This window comes from Ostrea edulis, chromosome 1 (genome assembly GCF_947568905.1).
Source record: "Ostrea edulis chromosome 1, xbOstEdul1.1, whole genome shotgun sequence".
NCBI classification, from domain to species: domain Eukaryota; kingdom Metazoa; phylum Mollusca; class Bivalvia; order Ostreida; family Ostreidae; genus Ostrea; species Ostrea edulis.
Window position 1 is genome coordinate 83,252,353 of NC_079164.1, and position 21,916 is coordinate 83,274,268.

Below are 21,916 nucleotides of genomic sequence, written 5' to 3' on the forward strand. Positions count from 1 at the left end.
CTGCAGTATATGATGAAGAGCTATAGAGGGACTATAAGTGTAATTTAAGCATCAGCTAATCTGCATGATCAGCAAAGATGACTATTCAGAAATTACAACATGTGTCCATTGAAATGTGTTGATCTTGCTCCCCCATAATTCAAATGACTAGACAAACATTCCTTAGTATATAATGCATATAGTGTCAAAACTGTTTTCATGGTTATTCTTTACTTAGAGATTTTGTAATTGTATTTGTTTGTTGCATATTGCAGTGTGAATATTTATATATATATATCACTAAAATCCATCAATACTCAACATCCAAAGTGTCAGATCTAATAGTAGATGCAAGGTCAAATAAAAAAGGATATAAAAAGCACTAAAATTGACCAACGACATGAACAACAGTGAATTGTCAAATTTAATAGTTGTAGTTTTAGTTTCCTTACTTTTCTATGTAAATATTCTATCGTCCTTTGTTCCTGTCGTTGGTCACTTTTAGTGCTTTTATATATATATATATATATATATATATATATATATATATATATATATATATATATATATATATACAAAGCACTAAAATGACCAACGACACGAACAACGAGATTGTCAATCTCGTTGTTCGTGTCGTTGGTCATTTTAGTGCTTTGTATAATTTTTTTGTATTTGACCTTGTATCCATGTTGTGGATCCGACACTTTGAGGTATCGAGTGTTGTTGGAACTTTAGTGCTTTTATATATATATATATATATATATATATATATATATATATATATATATATATGTCAAATATATATATATATACTCATAGACATAGACTGCATCATGTATATAGATGCATCAAAGGTTTATCTATAGTACACTGTAGAAAAGATATAAATATGAAATTTAATAAATGACATACATCATATTTGATAATTAATTCATCAGTGATATAGAGTATGACTGGAATTTAAGCTATGTTAATTATTTAGAATGTTAATTAAGAACATACTAGTAAAATAATCAGAGTTGTGCTTTTAATGCTCATTGGAATTAAATTATGAATCCTCATTTTTAAAGGTCATATTTTCATTTAATGTTTTTAGACTATAAGGCTGACAAAATATGATATATTTGAATGTGATCATACAGTTTATATTTTGTGCACATGGAGCAAAATAAGATTGATTATAGTTTATACAAGTTATATGGGAATGATGATTATACACTTGTAAATTTATAGCTATATATAGGTTCTTGTTTGTGATTATATATGATAATTAAGTGATGTACTACATGTATGATGATAAATACAGGGAAATTTTATTTTGGCCCAATGCACTGTAAAAAAAAAAAATTGTATTCCCCCTCACATTTTGTATAAATATTTTGACGTGTAGAGTCCTCTAAAGTGGATGAATATGAAATGGGGGATGAAATTTTCCTGCACTATTGGAGACTATTTTTAAAATATGTAAAATAGTAGTCTACAATCTGTATTTCTATTGAGGTTTCCATGCAATTGTAGTTTTTGAATAGTACATGTACAAGGTGGGTAAAACTTGCCGTCAATGATCCTAAAATGTGCAGCACTGATTTAACTTAGGTGTGCACAATACATGTTGCTGGCATGTATGTGTGATTTAAGTTGTCGAAGTTAAGTGCACTTTGGGTAGTAATGGCAGTGTTAATTGTGGTGTAAAGTTTGGAATTTAAATCTGTTAAAGTAGACGGATCACTAGTTTGACCCAACAGTGTAAGTGAGGTATGCCAGATTATAGATTTCTTATCCACTTACAAGGCTCAATGTTACCGCACAATTGAACAGGTTACACCACCAGGTATATTAAAAGTGATTTGTTGATTATGACTTTAAATCCTATAATACACCTTCTTTAAGCCTCTGATTTGGATTGCCTGTATTGGAGGGAGTAATTAGGAATTGTTAGGGCAGTGTGTATAACTGGCTGCTGTCCTATCAGTGTGTATTGCTGATCAGAGACATTTTTGTGTCATGCTTGATTAGCAAAGTGTGAAGGAGATAAAGAGAAATATGTAATAAGATAATGACAAGGTTCCCAGAGGTTGATATTGTAAACAGATTTATCAATGGGAAGGACAGGGAACATTACCACATAGCTATTGGTAAGGTTTAAAAAAGATACCAGGTTTTGTTTTTCTGAATAACCACACACATCATAACATGTGTTAAATATTTTACTCTATATTATTTGAATCTTGAATAGATGACATTGATTTGGTTAGGACATTGTTTCCATACATATCCCAGGTTGAAGATTTTTGTGTATACATGTAGGTCTGTCACAAGAGTTTTGGTAAATTTGATGGTGTAACTTGCCAATTAACAATACACTTTTGCTTTGGTCTTGAGTGAATGTTTCCTTAAAATTTAATGTAAAATGAAGGATTCTACATGAATTCCATTACTGTAATTTTCAGGTTGCATATTATGCATTGTGTTGTTATTAAAAGCACCATTATTTTGTTGTTGTATTGGAAGTGCAAAAAGTGAATGGAGTACCAGAATATTCACTCACCAGTTTTATACTATGTAGGTGTTTTGAATCATTTTATCTGTTATATATACAGGATAGGAATATTTACAAACTCTCGTGTCATTCATGGAATGCTGAAGGAGTACATTAACTAAATGAAGATAGATTAAGGAATGATAGAGTTATGTCCCTTGTTTGAGCTGTGGGCAGTGTGGTGATTGATTACTCGACAGTCTTGTCATTACCCTATTGTACAGAGAAGCAGGCAGATTGTTTTAATTTGGTTGTCCATGTGTGTGTAGGTCTGTCACGATGTAAAGCCCTAAGGTAAGAGAATGACATAAAATTTGATTAGTCTCGAGGTTTTAGATATGGAAGATTGCTAACTTTTTCCTGAGGTGTATTTTGATCATTGATATTGCTGTAATCTACATATATTAAAAGAACAGGATGTTGCTAACCCTTATCATTTAAATAATGGTACTTTACACTTGGATTGGTTTCCGGGTACTGATATAAAATTTTGGAGAAAAATCAGCCTATGCAGACTGCAGGAAATACTGGTAAATTTCATTGCTTCCTGACACAGGTGTGCATGTTCTAAACTGATCAGATACATTGCCCTTTTCCAGAAATCAATTTTATGGTGCAATGGACATTGTAAATTGGGAAATATTTGGTTTATTAGGACAGTTTGTTAGTTTATCGATAGAACTGGAAGTTTCTCTCGTTTATCGTTATAAATTATTAACCACATGGTGGTGAATCCTTGATGAGATGCCCTTGATGCTGTGTAGTTTTCTTCAGGTAAAACATCAGGTTTCCTCCTGTGTGATTTTCATTAGGATATCTACTATTTTTTCTGTTATGAATATTTGAACAAGGAGGCCTGAGATTTGCAGATTAGGCCTTGTTTCCTATTCAGCCATGAATTACAGGTGAATTAAGTCTGCAGGGTATGTTCTGATTGTCCCTGTATTTACATTCATGTCCATGGATATAAGACTTTAGTGGAATTACATATCAGTACAAGTACTATCTGACACTTCAGTGTTATTCCTGGATATTAGTGGGATTTTTTTGTTTACCATTATGTATTTCAACTCACAAAATTGGAACTCCGCCCATTGACAAGTATAAATTTCTAATTTGGTCTATTTTCAGTATTTGAGAGAGATGCCTTGAATGCCACAGAACTGAGCACACAATCCTCATGTCGTGGTCTGTAGTATGCTGTTATGTCACAGAGTACCTCACCTGATCAGGTAAGACATGTATTAATTACAGGTATATGATCATTAGGTCATTTTGCATTGCATGGCTAACTGTCAAATCATTGAATTTTGTGTAGGCTTAGTTTTCGTGGATTTCGTTCATACTCCTGCTTAACGAATTTCAAACCATAAAATATCAAAATTTATGAATATGTAAACTATATCCATGAAATTACAACCCTATTAAAATATAAAATCTTAGCCATCAAGGAAAATTGCCCCCACACATACAAATGATATTCCATAGTCCAATGTTAACACTTGTGGAACAGATGCTAAGTAAGGTACATTTTTTCGGTATTTTCTGTGTAAATACATGTACATGTAGCATTAATTGCCATGTTTGATTTTTTTTTAAAGAAGAAAACCTGTGTTTGTGTGCATTTTGCAGAACTACCAGTTAGAAACTTTTTTTGATTTCAGTAGAGGGATCGAATCAATCAATTTCATTTGAGAGTCCTGTGTACACTGTATCCAGATAGATGGTTTATCTGCATATTAAATATTTCCAAGTATCCACATTGTCCTGGATATTGATGGAAGTTTTCAATTATTTGATATTGATTTTTTTTTAGCTCTATGGTTAATTCATGAGATTATAATTTTTCTAGTTTTTCTGTTGTGTAATATGTGAACGTGGATGTTGAGAAGTTGAAGATGTAGTAATATTTGAACAATTCTTAGAATTCTTCAGTTCTAATTCTGAACTGTAAATGATGTTGTGCAGTTAATCAAACATTACTGTAAAGGTAGAATATGTGCAATTTCATTGTCACATACTGTTTTTAAGTAAATAGTTTAATAGAGAAATAGGGATATGTATAGTGGTTCATTTTTATACAATACACCAATATTAACAAATTTACCTTTACTCAGCTGTCGACAGTGTGGATTGTACTAGATCATTTCTACTTTGTATGCAAACTTGTAAGCAAATAAATGGTTCTCTTTGACATACCTGCTTGGAGCAATATTGCAGAAAGTAAATATTGACACTAACCATTTCTTATTCATACATATAGGTCTATACCCTTTCATCCCATGTGGGGCTTTTATCAGTGGTGGAATCTGTTGAAGTTTGTTTTAATGGAAATTTACTTTCTTTGAAAAACAGCAATATTACATTTGTATATGTGGTTCTTCATTAGACCGAGATGATATAATTTACTGTAATTAAGTGATGTTGGAATTTTCAAAGTTACATGAAGATGAGTAGGATGTTCAATGATGGATATTAAGGTTTGTATCATAGGTAAAGTTTAATTAATTTAATTCAAAATGGTTAGCTGTACATATGTACAAGGATAGCTGCTTTGCAAGGAAAAGTCTCAGTCAGTTAGGTAGAAATGTTGGACACCCAGATATCCACTGTTGAGTTTTTGTAAAGGATTTACCGATTTGTAAAACTGAGAGATAGATACAATCAATGTCAGTTTGAGCAAGGTCCACCTTTGAATTCAGGAACTTTCATTCTGAATCCCCCAGTACTAGTAATTTAAATAAGGTGTAATGATCCTTTTTGTGATAAATATAACAGATAAACTGTATGTGTCTGCAAGATATAAAGAAACAACAGCATGTTTACTGCTTGAGAACCCATGTGTGTGATTGGAACTCATCTACACTACTTGTCCATTAAGTCTATACATACAGGTACATATATCAGATCTCTACTAATGATTATAAATGTCCTACATACAGGTACATGTATCAGATCTCTACTAATGATTATAAATGTCCAGCATTCATTGAAATATTAATAGGATATATATAACATGTAGTAGTAATGTATGAGTATAATATCGGAATCCTCAAGCTTTAGTCACATTAAATATATGTATCAAGAATAAATGATGCAGGGATCAAAATTATGAATACATGTACAACAAAAAATAAGCACTGTTTATTACGTAATTGTAATGAGAGTTATTTGAACCGACTGTGATAGTGAGCGATCATGTTAATTCTGCAAAAGACCGTTAATGGAAGTGTTTGGAAATTTTGTGTTTGTAGATTTTGTCTCTGTATAAACATTTGCCAACTGATGTACATTTACATTTTTTTACCAGCATAGTTCATAGTCCAGTTACTGTGGAATCACGGATTCATGTACGTCCAAAAATAGAATGACCTGTATATTTGTTGTACTAAAATCACCCATGGCAGACATGAAGTCAAACATGGATAATGAACATATGTCGTGTGAATTAAACTACATGCCTCCAATTTGCATATTATATATATATCTTGTTGAAAACTTGAGACTATAAGTAAATACAATTCATGAATATAGACCATGTAAACTTTTTTTTTTTTAGATCTCATAATTACTAAGCCAACTTAATTTCTAATTTGTATTTTAAAAAATAGACAATAGGTGTAACGAGCATGAAAATACTGTCAGCATTTAGCTTTTGAAACACACGTCACCTGAGATTGAAAAACAAGACAAGTTAAACTTTTGTTTTCTGATCACTTCCTCACAATAACAAAGTAAGCATGCCTAGACAGCTAGTGGATTTGTCTGTTACTTACTAGATCACTTTAGTCCTGGAACTGCTCGTACTAAATACACCGAAAACAATTCATATTAGTTACTGAATCTGAAACGGAATGTCCAGAAGTTGCTGTTAGATGTGCTTTAGTGAAATTTTCATTTTTAAATTACTAACAAGGGCTAGGAGGGAGTGTGATTACTTGACAGTGTTTAATTAAATTGTGTCTTGGAAAATGATTTAATTAACGAAGCATTGACAGAGAAGATAAAAACATTGACTTCAGAGAAAACTGCTTTATTTCATGGAGGAAAATCTAGTGGAATATTAGTGGGATTTACACATGTAGCATATGATTTTAGTGTTTAAAAATCGGGGATTCTGAGTTAATATAAGTGTTAGTGAAGAGCACATTAAATGGATAACATACCACTGACTCTTATTGAGGCAGTGAACAGTGCCCTACAAGATGGAAAGTCCCTCTCGTGGCGGGTCCATGGAGTAGGTGACAAAATAATGATGAACATCATGTGGACTCGGACCTCCATCATCAAGAAATCTGTGGCTGTTAGACCTATCAAGCCACAACTAGTGGTATGGTGTATAACATATGGGGTGCAAGTAGCTGCAGTTACTGGGCACTGTTATATTAAGGATGTAGTGTGTATAGGCACACATGTATATTTTTTGATATGATAAAATTCTCTTGCATGTGCAAAAATAAAGCAAAAAATAATGTATTTTCAAATGGCTTGCAGGCATCATCTTCCTCCAAATCTGATGATAGTTGCACTGTGAAAGAACAGCCTTTTGCTCACACGCCTGTTGCAAAAGAAGGGCGTCGACAATTACCACCAATACCCAGTCCTGATACACAACTTGCCATGGCATCTGAAATCAAGCAGCGACAAAACGTTTCACCCAGGACGGGATCAAACGGACATGGACAGCTGTTTACAGAGTACAAACTCATGGCTGAATAGTAAGTACTAGTCTTTAACTTTTAAACATTGCACAGATATAGAAATTCAGTACACAAATTGATTATTGCCATCAGGATATAAAGTCACTGTATACTGTAGATTCCTTATTTTACGCGAGTACTTATTATCGCGAAATGACTCATGGATGTCAAATAGCGAGAAAATAAATTTATGAGTGTTCTGTGGATCAAGTGTTTTTGCATGTATTTTATCAATATGAAAATAAAAGCGAGAAATAATTTACCTCGAGTGATGTTTCTAGTGAAATTACGCAATAATAAATTCCTCGCATATATTTTGGAATTTGCGGTATTTCTGACAGACATTAATTTTCCCATCATTATACAACATTTTGCACATCTCTTTTCTGATGTTACTTTTACCCCATTCTTTCTTACAGTAACTTATTAATGACCCACAAGTGCCCTGGCTGTTACGTGATTCCCTCTGCTCTGACACCACTGAGTAAGTTGAAGATTACAAGTTACAACACTTTCAGAAATATTGTGCCAAGTTACTGTAAAATAGGCTTATGATCTGTAAAGAGGTACTATTCTAGCCACTTACATGTATCTATCTGTGATGTGATATTTTGTTTTTACATATCTGTAATATGTTTTCTATGGCCTTTCAGTTTGGCATGGTGTGTTGTTCATCAGACAGGGAATGTATCAAGAGGGAGTTTTTAGATTTATTCTTACCATTCCTGAAAATTTCCCTGATGGAGATTGTCCAGTAAGTGCGACATCATCAGGCTTGACAACAACCAACATAGATAGTTTACCCTCGAGGTTCTTGGGGGGGGGGGGGGGGGGGGGGGGGGTAGTCTGTAATATATATTTGCCAGCCTACTGTGAATGGACTTTCATATTGTCATTTCAAATATATGTTTAAAGAGCTTATAAATCACATCATATTTTTTAGACCCTTGTACCTGTATTGAAACAAGTTAAAGTAAAATGTTTTTGTTATTGCAGAGTCTAGTCTTTACCTTTCCGGTCTTTCATCCTTTAGTGGATTCAACAACAGGGGAATTAGATGTAAAGAGAGCGTTTCCCAAGTGGAGGTAACTTTTGTTCTAAAGTTAAACCTTATCCAGTGCCGTGAGCAAATGCTCAGCATTAATTTTACCCAGAATTTCTTGTTTACTTTTAGAAAAAGCACAAACCATATTTGGCAGGTGTTGATGTATGCTCGGAGAATTTTCTACAAAATTGATACCAAACTTCCATGGAATAAAGAAGCAGCTGCATTGTATGTATAGAATATATATAAGTATTCTCAGTGTGTAAGATAACTACAAATGTTTGGCATAAATAGAAGTTTTAGATAATGGATCCAAAATATACAATGAAGTAAGGGCTATTCCAGAAATAAATACATGGGGGGGGGGGGGGGGGGGGGAGGCACCTTTTGTATATACCAAGCACCCATAAAAAAAAAAAAAAAATTACCCCATGACCCATCAAATTAATAAACTCATTTTACAATGACCCATCTAATAAAAAAATAAAACTAACCAGACCCACCACAAAAATATTTTTAAAAATGAAAACGGTACAAATCTCGCGACGTTTTCGGGACAAACATTCTAGTCAATGACGCGGTAATGCCTGTGCGACATTGTATCACAGTAGTTCTGAAGAAACAATGTCACATCAACAAGCAAAGGCATCTATGGCGGGAATGTTGGAAAGATTGGGAGTCCAAACGATGCTATTATCATGAAATGGGTATGGATATGTTTTTCCACGAATCATTCGTCTTCTAACAGGTTGGGAACACTTCCCCTGTAGCGAGATATTCTCGCTAAAACGCGATTATCCCTCTTTAGCGAGAAATAAACATTACCATAAACAGGTGTTTTGGCGTCTTTATTGAAAATAATGGCAAATCCCGTGCAACGCTGAATAAGTGTGACACGCACTCAACATGATGCGAATTGTTTCTATGAAATTGACAACATAGTAATGAAATTGCATACCAAAGTTGCTGCGTAAGAGGGAAGCAGTCTGAAATCCAATACACATTGTGAGTGTTTTTGTTTTGATTCATATATTTGCAGAAGTATCAGGCATTTTAGCACTTTTTCTTCTTTTCACGTGAATCACGAAAAGATGTACTCCGCGAGTGTTTTTCTCTGTTGTACGCGATATATTTATTCTCGCTAGAGAGGGATAATCGCGTTTTAGCGAGAATATCTCGCTATAGGGGAAGTGTTCCCAACCTGTTCTAATGGAGCCCGCGCCCGGAGGCCTCTATATCACCATCACACCGACTGATAAATATAACGCATCGGTACCCTCGTATAAATCAACTAAGGTTTGCCTATTTTTATTAGTAAACGGAATACCTATTGGTTTCAAAATATTCCCAAAATCGATGCACTGTAAACTGTAATAATCTACAGAACAGAGTTCGCCGCCATCACGTCCAAAGGGACCCTATTAAACGCGCCTCTAATTTGAAGAGTGCCGTAATGGAAAGTTATGCGCTGCAAAGAGCGACAACTCGAATAGTTCTATGTTACTTTCGATTTCGAAAGCAGAATTTCGAAAGCACGTTTTCAATTTTCCCTCCGACGTTTTGTAACCAACACGACAAGAGCGACAATAAAAATATTCTGAAAACTCAACACCCACGTAGCACAAAATAAAACAATAGAAACTACCCACTACCCATAATAAATATTTTATTAACAATCCCACCACGGACCAATTAAAATATGAAAAAATACGACCACCCACACAAAAAAATATCATTTGCCGCCCGACCCCCCCCCCATTTGATCATTTCTGGAACAGCCCTAAACATATGTGATGCCTTACATACTCACATATAAGTCAACCACATGTAAGTCAATTACTTTTTTTCAGGAATTTAACATTGACTCTCTTATAAGGTCAGACTGAATATTTTATCAGATTGTCCATGAACTTAATACTTATTTTCTAGGAAGAATTGTTTCTTTGTGGTATATATTTTCTGAATGTCAAATGCAATCTTTACAGATTACCTCATGTTAAAGGCATAGGGTCTATCTTTTATCTCAAAAATGACATCACAATATTTTGCAAAAAAAGCTCCAAAAAAAACAAATTTGTAGTATTAATTATGAGTTATCTAAAGCTGCATCGCTTTGAAATTGAATTCATTTTGACGTTTTAGCCCTTTATAAAATTTTTGTCTGGAGGACAATATATTAAACTGGTACCCCACTGATTGGTGGCTACACACAAACATAAGAGATGCGAAGTCAACAGGATACCAGTTTAGGCAAATGAGAACAGGGAATTATTTTGTAATTACTATCGTATCCAATGTGTTTGTGAACATTCTGAAGAACTTTGTGTGATTTTCTAGTTATGATCTTAAATTTCGCCATCTTTTTGGAACATACAAAATTTCACCAATATCTTAGACCCTATGCCTTTAAGTTATTCAAGGTATAACAAAAGGAGATTGAACAATTTTGAATGCAGTGAATCATTAATATTATTTCATATTTTTATAAAGAGAAAGTTTATGTAACCTTTTACGTAAAAGATTTGATTGAAAATATAATTTCTTTTGAATTTTTAAAAATAAAAACTGTTTTTCCCATAGACTTCAATGTAAATTTAATGTGAAATAAATCAGGCATTAATTCAAATTTTGTGAATTACTACGATGGATTATTTTAATTTGAGAAACTCTTCAAAATGATACCATGTCTACAAAATCCTATCATACATCTATTAGATATGAAATATGATTGTTACACATTAAATATCTTAAATCCATTGAATAAGAAAATAATTTTTTCAAAGTTTATTTTTGTCTTTCTTTGTATTTTCGGCATGGTGATTGGATTTTCACCACACAAGAATTAAATATATAAGAGGGGGAAAAATGATATATATGAGATGCTCCCTGCCCAAGCTATTTTTAACTAGGAGCTGCTGTCCAAGCCATCCCTCTGGTAAAACATGGTTCAAATAATTGGATGAACAATTAATTACTGTAGTTTAATCATGATAGATAACATTTGATGTTTGATGACGACTATACCACCATCTGTGTTTGTGTAACTGCATATTTTTATGATGCATATGATTGGTAAATTTTTAAGAAAATGTGAAAGTGTAAAAAATTTCCAACTTTGTGATGTCATACCAGTATTCCAAATTAGAAATCAGTTTCAGTAACAAAAAAAATTATTTTTGTTTTCATTTTTCACTTTTCAACATGGAAATAAGAGAATATTTGAATTCCAGAACCAAAATGGCTGGTATCACTCCTATACTCCTTATGGCATCATTTTTGTTGGAAGTTCATCTCGCATATCCTCTCCCCTGTTCCAAAATGTGCAATTACATGTATATGGTACATATAGAAAGTATTGTAAATAACGTGTATATGTAATTGCATCCTAAAGGTATGACAATGAGCCAGAAGCTTTCCGAAAAGAAGTTCTAAAGACGGTGAATACGAGTAAAGAGAAAATACAAGAGCCAGTCAAATCAGATGATCCACATATACTGAGGTACATGTAAAGCAGTAAAGGTACTTGGTTCTCGGGCCAAATTTGTCAAAAAATGGATAAGGGAGGGCAGAGTTTTGTTTTCTTTTTATTTCGTAAAAACAGACAAGGGATTTTTTTTTTGTAATGCAAAACTCAGACTTTTAAACAGATAATATTATCATTAATGAAAGGTGAAGAAAATGAACAGTGATCAATTTCATAACTCCTATAACCAATACAAAATAGATAGTTGGGCAAACACGGACCCCTGGACACACCAGAAACGGGATCAGGTGCCTAGAAGGAGTAAGCATCGCCTGTTGACCGGTCACATATTACTAATATTCTTTCATCTTTTTATAAAGAGAAAGTCTATGTAACCTTTTACCATGAGGTTTGTTTGAAAATGTAAATTTATTTTAGATTTTTTAAAATAAAATATGTTCTTCCCATAGACTTCATTGTAAATTCAATGTGAAATAAATCGAGCAGTAATTAAAATTTTGTAGATTCCTACAATGGATTATTTCAATATGAGATTTTTATCCAATTTCACAACACTAACTTTAGTATTAATGTAACTTTTCATACGTGTTGTAACTTATATCTTGTAATTATAGGGCAAATTGAGTAATTTTATCATACTGAAAAATGTTGGATTTTTTGATGGATCAAGAAAAAATTCAAAAATAAAAACACCAAAATTTCTGTAGAATTTTATTTGAAATTTTAGCAATCATGATGTTATAAAATGAATATTCTCCACACAAAAAAACCCAATTAATGCACTGAGAAAAAGGTCTGGCAAATATTCTGAATGCTAAAGTCACTTGATATACATTGATGCTGTAATAGTATTTTGGATTTTGATGGTTGAGAATGTTACATGATTTCTGGGTGATGGGTAAGTACTGATACTGTTAATGACATAATTCTGAGTAACATCCATACATAATCTTGAAGGTTCACCCCTCTTGATGATAGTTCTCATGAAGAAGTGCGAAAGCAGATGATGAGTATGCAGGTAAATTGCACAGGTAATCTTGGCTTGGTGTGTGGTTTGTTAACACCCTTTTTCTTTACTTAATACTTGGTTCTTGTAATTAGAATACACAATTTGTGAGTTACCAGCTCTACTGTATTTTAGGATTATTTAGTGCTCCCTTCAACACTTGGGTCCTACTGTATTGTAGGATTATTTAGTGCTCCCTTCAACACTTGGGTCCAAGTGGGTACAGAGTGTATCTCTCGAAGTTATATCAAACTCCCAGTTTTTGGGGGTATTTTTTCCTTCTGCAGATAACTAAGCAAATTTACTCTCGTTCTCTTGAACTTTCAATCTCTCAAAGTTGTCAGAGTTAAATTTATTTCATTGTTTTTCACTCTCGAGCTTTCGGAGTGGTGGTAGCATGTAAACACCAACCAATAATGTATATAACTATTTCTGATTTTGACCTTACCTGGATAACGGTGAATACTGGGGTGATCTTTTAGGTGTTTACATAGGTGATATATTATTTACACTTGTTTTGGGGGGTGGGGGGGATGAATAATTAATCGTTTAATTGATCAGTTTTAATCCTACATCAGTGCTTTATTTTGGTTTTATATAATCATACAGAGACTGTTAAATTTGTTTTGTTTGTGTTTTGTATAAAATGACTCTGAAACTTAGTTACATGTATATATAAGAACTGTATTTCTTGTAAAGCGACTGCAAATTGTCACAATTGTATTCTGTGTAGGTAGTGATTTTGAAATTTATGAGAAATTTGTCTTGTAAAGACCTACAGGTACATCTATTTTAGCATAGAAAAGCACATTTTCAAATAAGTGCATGAATTTTCAAAAATCTTTTTATTTGTGTAAGATGAAGTTCTGCGCTGTTGAAACCAAGTCAATTTCCTGTCAAAACAGTCTTAGGCTGTTGTAAATCTGCAATCTGGTTAAACCGTAATTGTTGGGGCTTTAGTTTTGGATTGACTCAAACTATGATCTCTCCAAATCTTGATCTCTCAATGTTTTATCAAAACCCTTAAACTTCAAGTTTTCAATAGTCACCAGTATTTATGTTGACTTTGACTATGAATATTTTTATCAAAGAAATCAATACCATGAATTTTGATTTTTCTGAGATATTTAATCCTGAATTTCTCATAAACTTTCTGAATTTATGTTTCCCCACAGTTCAGGGGATTGCGAAGGAGCTGGTGATCTGCCATTACTCAGTATATGAAGGTCATGATAAACTTTTGAACTTATTGCATATATTTACAAAATACATGCATTTTTTGCGTCTCACCGCAGCTAGGAGTTCAAGAAAGGGGAAAAAATTGGGGTACTCAAAAATTGTGTATTAAACATAATCTAGTCTATTCTGTAACTGTATGTACTTCATCATGTGTATAGAAGTATAGAACAACACTAACCGATTGTATGCACCTTGTAGATAATTTGTACCATTCTCATGTTCATTTAACAGTAGTTCTTGCCATATATGTAGGTAGAAACACTAAATTGTGCTGCCATTCTTAACACTTATACATAATGCATTTCTATATACCTATAATTTCTTTGATTAATTTATGAATATGATTGCTTACCTTTTGAGGATTTGCTGTGAAATTTTGTGCATTTTGAATATATCTGTTAAATCCACTCCAAGGAAAATTTTTATTGAGAAACCCTGGTACATGTCTTGCATGAGGTTGCAGAGAGGTTTAGGTTGCATGTTGTGCTCAAATCTCAAGATTGTGGAATTGTGAACTGTGACAAGGAACTCTCCAGTAATTTATTTTTTTCAATATCCAGTCTCCAGATTTTATTTTCACTTATCAAACTGATTACCATCATAATCTTTATATCTCATTCATCATGTTCAGATTCAAGTTAGGATGTAAATGTACATATGTAGTATGTATATAACTTAACTTCTATATCTATTAAATATTGTATATATATATATATATATATATACATGTATATTACTTGTTTTTCATGACCACAATGTGAACTAGTTAGTTTGTGCTATCCTGTATAAATAAAAGATATTATTGTAATGTAAATCAACTTCTAGTAGTATCCTTTGCATTTTTTTTTTTTTTTTTTTTTTGGTTGATGTAGTAGAGTAATTCTTTTGTTGTTTGAATCTGTTGTAAATAACAACAGCTTTTACTTGAAATACATGTACCTTATTTACATTATTCATTATGGTTAAGAACAGTTTTTGACAAAATTGTTTTAGATGGGGGAAACAATCAAGTCAGTGTTAAAATCAGCAGTAAGATATTTTTAAGCACAATGCTAATTGTATCTATTTATTGTCTTTTTCATAGGTCAGTCAAAGTGAACTCGGTGGTGTCAAACCAGGCCTTTCATGGATGAAACCCGGAAGTGTTCAGATTTTTGCCCGAGAAGATTCTGCATTAGCATGATTACAATCCTGTTCCATGTTCCTTCTCATAGAGAAGGCCAAGTGTACACACACATGACTGTGTGCTTTGTAATCATGCAGAAATTCAAACTTTGGGATGGTTCAGACAAACAAATTTTTTTTTTAAATGGTGCTCATTTTGTATGCATGTGTATTTGTATGAGATCAAGTTTAAGGACGACATTTCAATACAGTGATTATAAACATTTGATATTATATAGCACATTGACCATGATGAAATCTATGCATGCAGTGTCTGTATTTGCACATTGTTAATTTTACTTGTACATATTATGGAAAACTTGTCAGATTTCCTTGTTACATTTCATTCTAAACTGGGGAGTGATTTGCTGGTGATTAATATGAGAACTCGAATTGAATACATGTACATGTAGTAACATTTTAAATACAAAGAAAATACATATTTTGGAGGTTGTAAAACCATTTTATGATAGACATGTTAATGTTACTTGTAAATTGAAATTGACATGTGTAGAACAACACTTAGCAGCTGAACATTTTCATTTTGATGTGAATTATATACTATGTATCTGAAAGACCTGTGAGGTGTAGGTTTTACCGGGGAAAACTGGAGTGCAATACTCAGCTGTAATATTTTCAATTATATGCTTAAAACAACAACAAATGCTGTCAGGATTGTGAATCCATCGAACTGTAGATTTAATTTATGTCTGTACTGTCACTGTTTTCTTTGTCTGTCATCAACAAGATCATCTATTGAATGTAACATCCTTTTGTAGGGATACAAAAAGTAGTCTTCTTCACCACTATGTGGTATTCTCTGTGTGGAATATATCTTATTCTGGAATTCATGAAGTTTGAAAAATTCTGACAGCTTTTTATCAGAATTCAAAGTGCATGTACATGTATTCAGATAAAGACTTTTTTCTTTCAATGGTCTTTTCTTAATGTGTGGTTGTTGATAATTTTACTACAGCATTTTTTTCAATGAATTAGATATTGTTACCTAGATATTTATTTCTCTCATTACCAACTGGTGTTTTGAATGTTGTGCATCTCTATTTTATATAATGTGGAATTTACTTTCTTAAACATATCATTTGATGAAAGATTTACGATTTCTTGTTTTTATGGACAACATTACTATGTAGTTGATAGACAATACTATCATTTTATTTCTTATCATGTTATATATTTGAGAACATAGAGCATCAAATAAAATGAAATTTAAATTTGGATATAGGACAAGTATGATTATTTAAGGAACGTGTTGTTACATGTATATGGTTCTGAAACATGACCATTAACAGCTGCCACTCTAAGGAAACTAATATGCAACGACAAAGCCACGATAAGATTTATCTGCCTTGTCAATCCTGAAGTGAACGTCACCTTTGAGTCTCTTATTGCTCAGCTTAACATCAGAAACATTACTGATGTTATCCAGACATGTAGGCTGAGATGGCTTGGCGATGTTGAGCGCAGTACAGGTCGGATATCACAGGTTTGTACATTGAATGTCGCAGGATATCGAGCTTGAGGTAGACCAAAGCTGACATGGGATAAGATAATAAAACGAGACCTAGAGTCTACAGGATTGGATAGGATCAATCCACTGAATCGCCAAGTATGGAAAAACAAACTTGACTTTGACAGGACAGCCAGGAAAAGGATTCATTTGACCTAGATAATCAAAATGAATGATGATTAATAAATGTCTAGCTTTGCTGATTATACAAATTACTCCATCTTTTGATTGTGTTATATTCCCATATAAATATAGACAAGATAAATATTTATTCATTGAATTAACATATACATGCTAAGTTGAAATGTCACTGAAAAGTGAAACGGCAAGGGTTTATTGCACCAAAAAAAAAACGTTGGGAAGTGTAAATTGTTGTGTAAAGCTATTGAAAAAATGAACCAGAAAACAAAACTTTTCAGAGACTGCTGAAGTCTGATTGTAGAGTTTTCGGAAGTTAATTAAACCAGAAAGAACAGTCAGATCTACGAAATTCAAAGATGAAGTAAGCACCAACATTACAGAAAATTGATATGTGCAATAACACTGAAGACAAAATGGTACCAGGGTAAAGCACTGCTGTATAAACATTGGAGTTTTGCGAACACTATAATTCAGTGGATAAATGAAATTGTGACTGCAGACGCCTTCAAGACCGCCCTACAGAACCCGCATTGTGTTAAAGACCGCCCTACAGAACCAGCATTGTGTTAAAGACCGCCCTACAGAACCCGCGTTGTGTTAAAGACCGCCCTACAGAACCCGCATTGTGTTAAAGACCGCCCTACAGAACCAGCATTGTGTTAAAGACCGCCCTACAGAACCAGCATTGTGTTAAAGTCTACATAGGATTCTACAACGAATCCTGACATTACATTTTTGAGTAATCCCAACTTGGAAACCTTACTATACACGTTCTTTTTGAGATTTTACTGAGGAATTGAAACAGGAAAGATGACAATTTAACTAAGGAGGGGGAATGTAGTGGATTGGGCTATATTAACTGTGTAAATCATCTGACTAGTATAGCAGGGGGTCCGGTTCGATTCCTGGTCCAGTCGTGTATTTTCTCCTTTCGTGTTACATTTGGTGATGTGACCACCCTTTGGACTTCAGGTGAAAGTCTTGCTAGGAGCAAACAATCTCCATAAGTTACACCTATACTGTATTGAACATAATCGTTTTTATAATAAAAGATCAGCGTTTAACTTTAATTTTAACTTTAAAATTTTGAATTTTCTGTGGATCCCGGAAAGGCTGTTATCATACAAAGTCCTTTCATATTTACTTCTAAGAGAAATAGGTATGCAAGTCACAATCAAGTGATGTAGAAAAACTTTACTTTTCAAACTCAAAAATAAGTTCATAGTAACTTTGAAATATATGCGTACTTCGAGAAAAACATTTTCCTGGTTGGAATATGACTTCATGTTAAATAACATTCCTCTCATTTTACCTAAGAACTTGGTTTATCCTTTGTGTTCAGTAAATAAGCACAATGCATGAAATACAAATACACAGAGGTTTTTTTAAACTTGCTGAACAGGAAATACCCCTTAGTTTAACAGGTGTAAAGCAGGAAACAAGTTGGTCTTTATAATTCTTCCATCTTCCTTATTTAGTTACATACCAACTTCATTCTCCCCAAGAACAATGTGGTGGAAATGTCTAATGAGCACTTTTGGTTTACTCTTTCCAGTAGCTCTGGGATCCGTTGTATCAAGCGATAATAACGGCTATTTTCTGGCATCATTATATAAAAGAGTGTTTGAAGGCAACTACACATCAGCAATCCGGCCTCATTGTAGCGAAAAGGCAGTGAACGTAACAATTGATGTAGGACTTCGAGAAATAGTAGACTTGTCAGAGAAACACGAAACCATCAAACTAAAAATTTGGGTTCGACTCAAGTGGGAAGACTGCAATCTCACGTGGAATACTTCAGACTTCGGTGGAATTTCTAAAATGGTAGTTCCATACGACAAAATATGGATCCCAGATGTGACTTTGTTCGAGGGTATCAACGAGATTGCAAATATGCCAGATATGAAACAATATAGGTCCTTGATAACAAATCTTGGAGAAGTGTATTATCAGTTCCCAACAACAGTGCACATGACATGCGGAATGAACATCGCCAAGTTTCCATTTGATCATCAAATGTGCACAATAACCTTTGCTCCCTGGATACATACAAACAGAGAAATAGATATGTTCAGTAAATCTGACACTGGGGATCTCTCTTCCTTCGTCATCAACCAAGAATGGGTTGTGGTAAGTCTAAAGGCAACCAAGATTACTGAATTGTACAATTGCTGTGATGAACCATTTTCTAGCATTTCCTATAAACTGGTAATCAAACGCAAAGCCACTTTCTACATAATCACGATGATTCTGCCTTTCTTTGCCCTCACCATATTATCTGTTGCTGGTTTTGTTTTGCCATCCATCTCTGGTGAGAAGATCGCATTCCATATGAACATTCTTTTGGCTGTAACCGTGTTTCTGCTGTTGATTCAGGACACGCTTCCATCCTCCTCCGAATTCTTCCCCAAAATTGGAATCTACTTCACCATCACCCTCCTGTTGACGTGCTTGTCGTGTGTCATGTCTGCCATAGTTCTTTATCTGTTTTACCATGATCTCAGTGGCAAGCAGATGCCAGAATGGGTGAGGAAATTTTTCGTTCAGGGACTCGGCCGCCTTATGTTCATAAAACCACACACACTAATACCTGTTAAATCTCAAGCAAACAGTCAACAAGACACAGTTCAGGAGAATGCTGTGAGAAGGAGTGTGATTCCAACAGACAAATTCAAAAAGAACAGGAAGAGTATAAAACCAACAGTTTTAATGGGAGTTCAGAACGCCATCTATGGTGATTGGGAGGAAGAACTGGGCGACGAACTACGAAACAAAACCAGAGCGACCTTCATGGAAACTGATAAGTCTGTATACTCTGAAGCTAACAAGATGAATGAGTGGGAACTGTTGGCCTACACGCTGGACCGGTTCTTTACTGTTTTCTACATCTTTGTCACAATCATCAACACTACTGCCTTTCTCATTGTGCTTAGTCAGAATGATGAACCATAAATGTGTTAAATAGTAGAGTTCATGGAAATTTCAATACAGGGTCAATGTGTGTATGAGATAAATTACAATGACAGAGAGTCTTAGTATAAATTCTGGTTGTTTTGTTTTCCTTCTTTACCATCTGTGACAAGAATAACGAAAGACCCATGATCCGCAGTGCTCGTCTACAGATAATCATGTTGCCCCACTCGGGCTCCAAGTCATGGTTTGAACAAACTCATGTCTGTATCACATGAGGATATTTGCATGCTAATTTAACAAACTGCATCCTTGTGGTTTTTAAGAGAGATGTATAGATTTATAACATGGTTCATAAGGCTGAAGATTATTTAAAGCACTTATAATTACAGCAATTTCAAGTACTACCCAAGCACCTTTGAACGATATGTAAATGTTAAAACAGAAAGCTGACACAAGATATTAACTGGATTCTTTTAATTCTTATTCTCATTTAACCCCATTTTATTTATTTATTTTCAGTTTGAATAATTTTCCGTGTACAGAAACTATAATATACGTCGCAGAAAAATGATCAGTTCTAACTCAACCTTTCAATTTTTTCATTTATTCGTGCGAGTCCTCATATCAAACTAGCGATGATTCATTTTTACCACAGGATCATCAAGGATTTTTGTTGGATCAAGATTCAAGCACCATTTAAAAAGAATCCAAGAATTACAAATTTAAGCATTTTCCCCGAGACTTTGTACTGTTAATGTAATTGCGAGCACTTTTCAAACACTGCAATTGAAACACTTTTCATGATCCGTACGAACCCTGTAAATATCACAGTTTTAATTAAGGACAAAGAACAAACATGGAGGATATGCACAATAATATACATAATTTTGAAAATGAAACCTTTCAAATCTATTTCATTTAGTTAAAAAATGCTTTTTTAATAGAAAGTGATCCGAGAAAAAAAATTAAAATCCTGCTGGCCTCAAACCCGCAATAGGTTGACTTGCTAAGGTGTCCGATTCTGAAACGCATCACTAAGCTATACAATTTCTGTAAGGAATATGTAATTATTGCTGCTAATTTATATTTTTATTCGTGTTTTAAAAAAAGAAGTCAGCCATTATGACGATGCATATTTTAGCTTGAATGTTCGTAGTGTAAATATTTAGCTTTGAATGTTTTGTAGTGTAAATATTTAGCTTTGAATGTTTGTAGTATGAAGAGCAAATTAAAATTACAATGAATTCCTCCAATTGATTCATATCCAATCTTGATATTTTAGGATTTACAGAAACAACAAGAGACCCACAGGCCTTGTCGGTCACCTGAGTACTATGACTACTTCCAAGAGCTATGAAATCTAGGGGGGGGGGGGATCCTATTCTGAATATCTAAGCTAAATTATAATGTTCAGCAACAGTATAAAACAAGATATGTGCTTAAAACCTCACTGTCCTCAAAAGTGCATACTGATAAAAGGCTTTACATAATATAATAGGTGTATTAACAATAAAACATTATATGATGACTAATTTGGACCCATCCTAGAGTCAAAACCCTGGGTTATGAAATTCATCATTTTTTGTACGTCCTTTTCCAATATTCCTAAGTATTCATTTAGATTTTATACAGTATCAGCAAACTTAAACATAAATACTATAAATATGGCATGCCAAATTCACAAAAATGAGCTAAACATAGTTTCACAGTTGATAAACTAGGTTTATCGATTGTAAACTATAATTTAAGAACTGTAAACTATAGTTAACGACGTTAATCTATATTTCACATCTTTGAACCATAGTTAACAGATAGTCTATGTTTCACAAGCGTAAACTATAATTAACAATGAAAACAATCCTTAGCGACTGCAAAACATAGTTTATATGATAAATACGGTTTCACGATTGTAAACTACGGTTTACAAGTCTAAACTATTATTAAGTTTATCTGATAAATATAGTATCACAATTTGTGAAACTAGGATTAACAATTGTGAACTATAGTTAACGAATGTAAATTATAGTTTACAAATATGAATCTGTATTTATCAGCAAAATCTATTGTTAACGTTTATTTAAAGACGGACAAACTTGGATTAGCATTTGAAAACTATAGTTTACAACCGTTAAATATAGTTTTACGGATGAAAACTATAGTCAACGAATCGTTAGCTAT

At 33.5% G+C, this 21,916-nt stretch overlaps 2 protein-coding genes across 5 annotated transcripts in view; both read left to right on the forward strand.

The window, feature by feature from the left end:
* LOC125678348 (AKT-interacting protein-like) overlaps nt 1-16,394 on the forward strand; it is a 20,876-nt gene extending 4,482 nt beyond the window's left edge. Inside the window, exons 1-10 of one of the 4 annotated variants that reach the window (XM_048916768.2) lie at nt 1,879-2,114; nt 3,650-3,750; nt 7,013-7,236; nt 7,638-7,702; nt 7,872-7,972; nt 8,215-8,303; nt 8,393-8,491; nt 11,655-11,762; nt 12,705-12,765; nt 15,077-16,394. In XM_048916768.2, the coding sequence (XP_048772725.1) occupies nt 3,724-3,750; nt 7,013-7,236; nt 7,638-7,702; nt 7,872-7,972; nt 8,215-8,303; nt 8,393-8,491; nt 11,655-11,762; nt 12,705-12,765; nt 15,077-15,175 (873 nt within the window). In that variant the 5' untranslated portion in view covers nt 1,879-2,114; nt 3,650-3,723 and the 3' untranslated portion in view covers nt 15,176-16,394. Of the gene's footprint in view, nt 1-1,878; nt 2,115-2,447; nt 2,813-3,649; nt 3,751-6,599; nt 6,849-7,012; nt 7,237-7,637; nt 7,703-7,871; nt 7,973-8,214; nt 8,304-8,392; nt 8,492-11,654; nt 11,763-12,704; nt 12,766-15,076 lie in introns of those variants that run through there. The other 3 variants (XM_048916786.2, XM_048916777.2, XM_048916805.2) reach the window with 3 other exon arrangements.
* Nucleotides 16,395-18,282: 1,888 nt separating this feature from the next.
* On the forward strand, nt 18,283-19,867 carry LOC130054252 (neuronal acetylcholine receptor subunit alpha-10-like). The gene has a single exon (XM_056163414.1). The coding sequence runs from the start codon at nt 18,335-18,337 to the stop codon at nt 19,775-19,777; it is 1,443 nt and encodes a 480-aa protein (XP_056019389.1). The 5' UTR covers nt 18,283-18,334; the 3' UTR covers nt 19,778-19,867.
* Nucleotides 19,868-21,916: the final 2,049 nt, after the last annotated feature.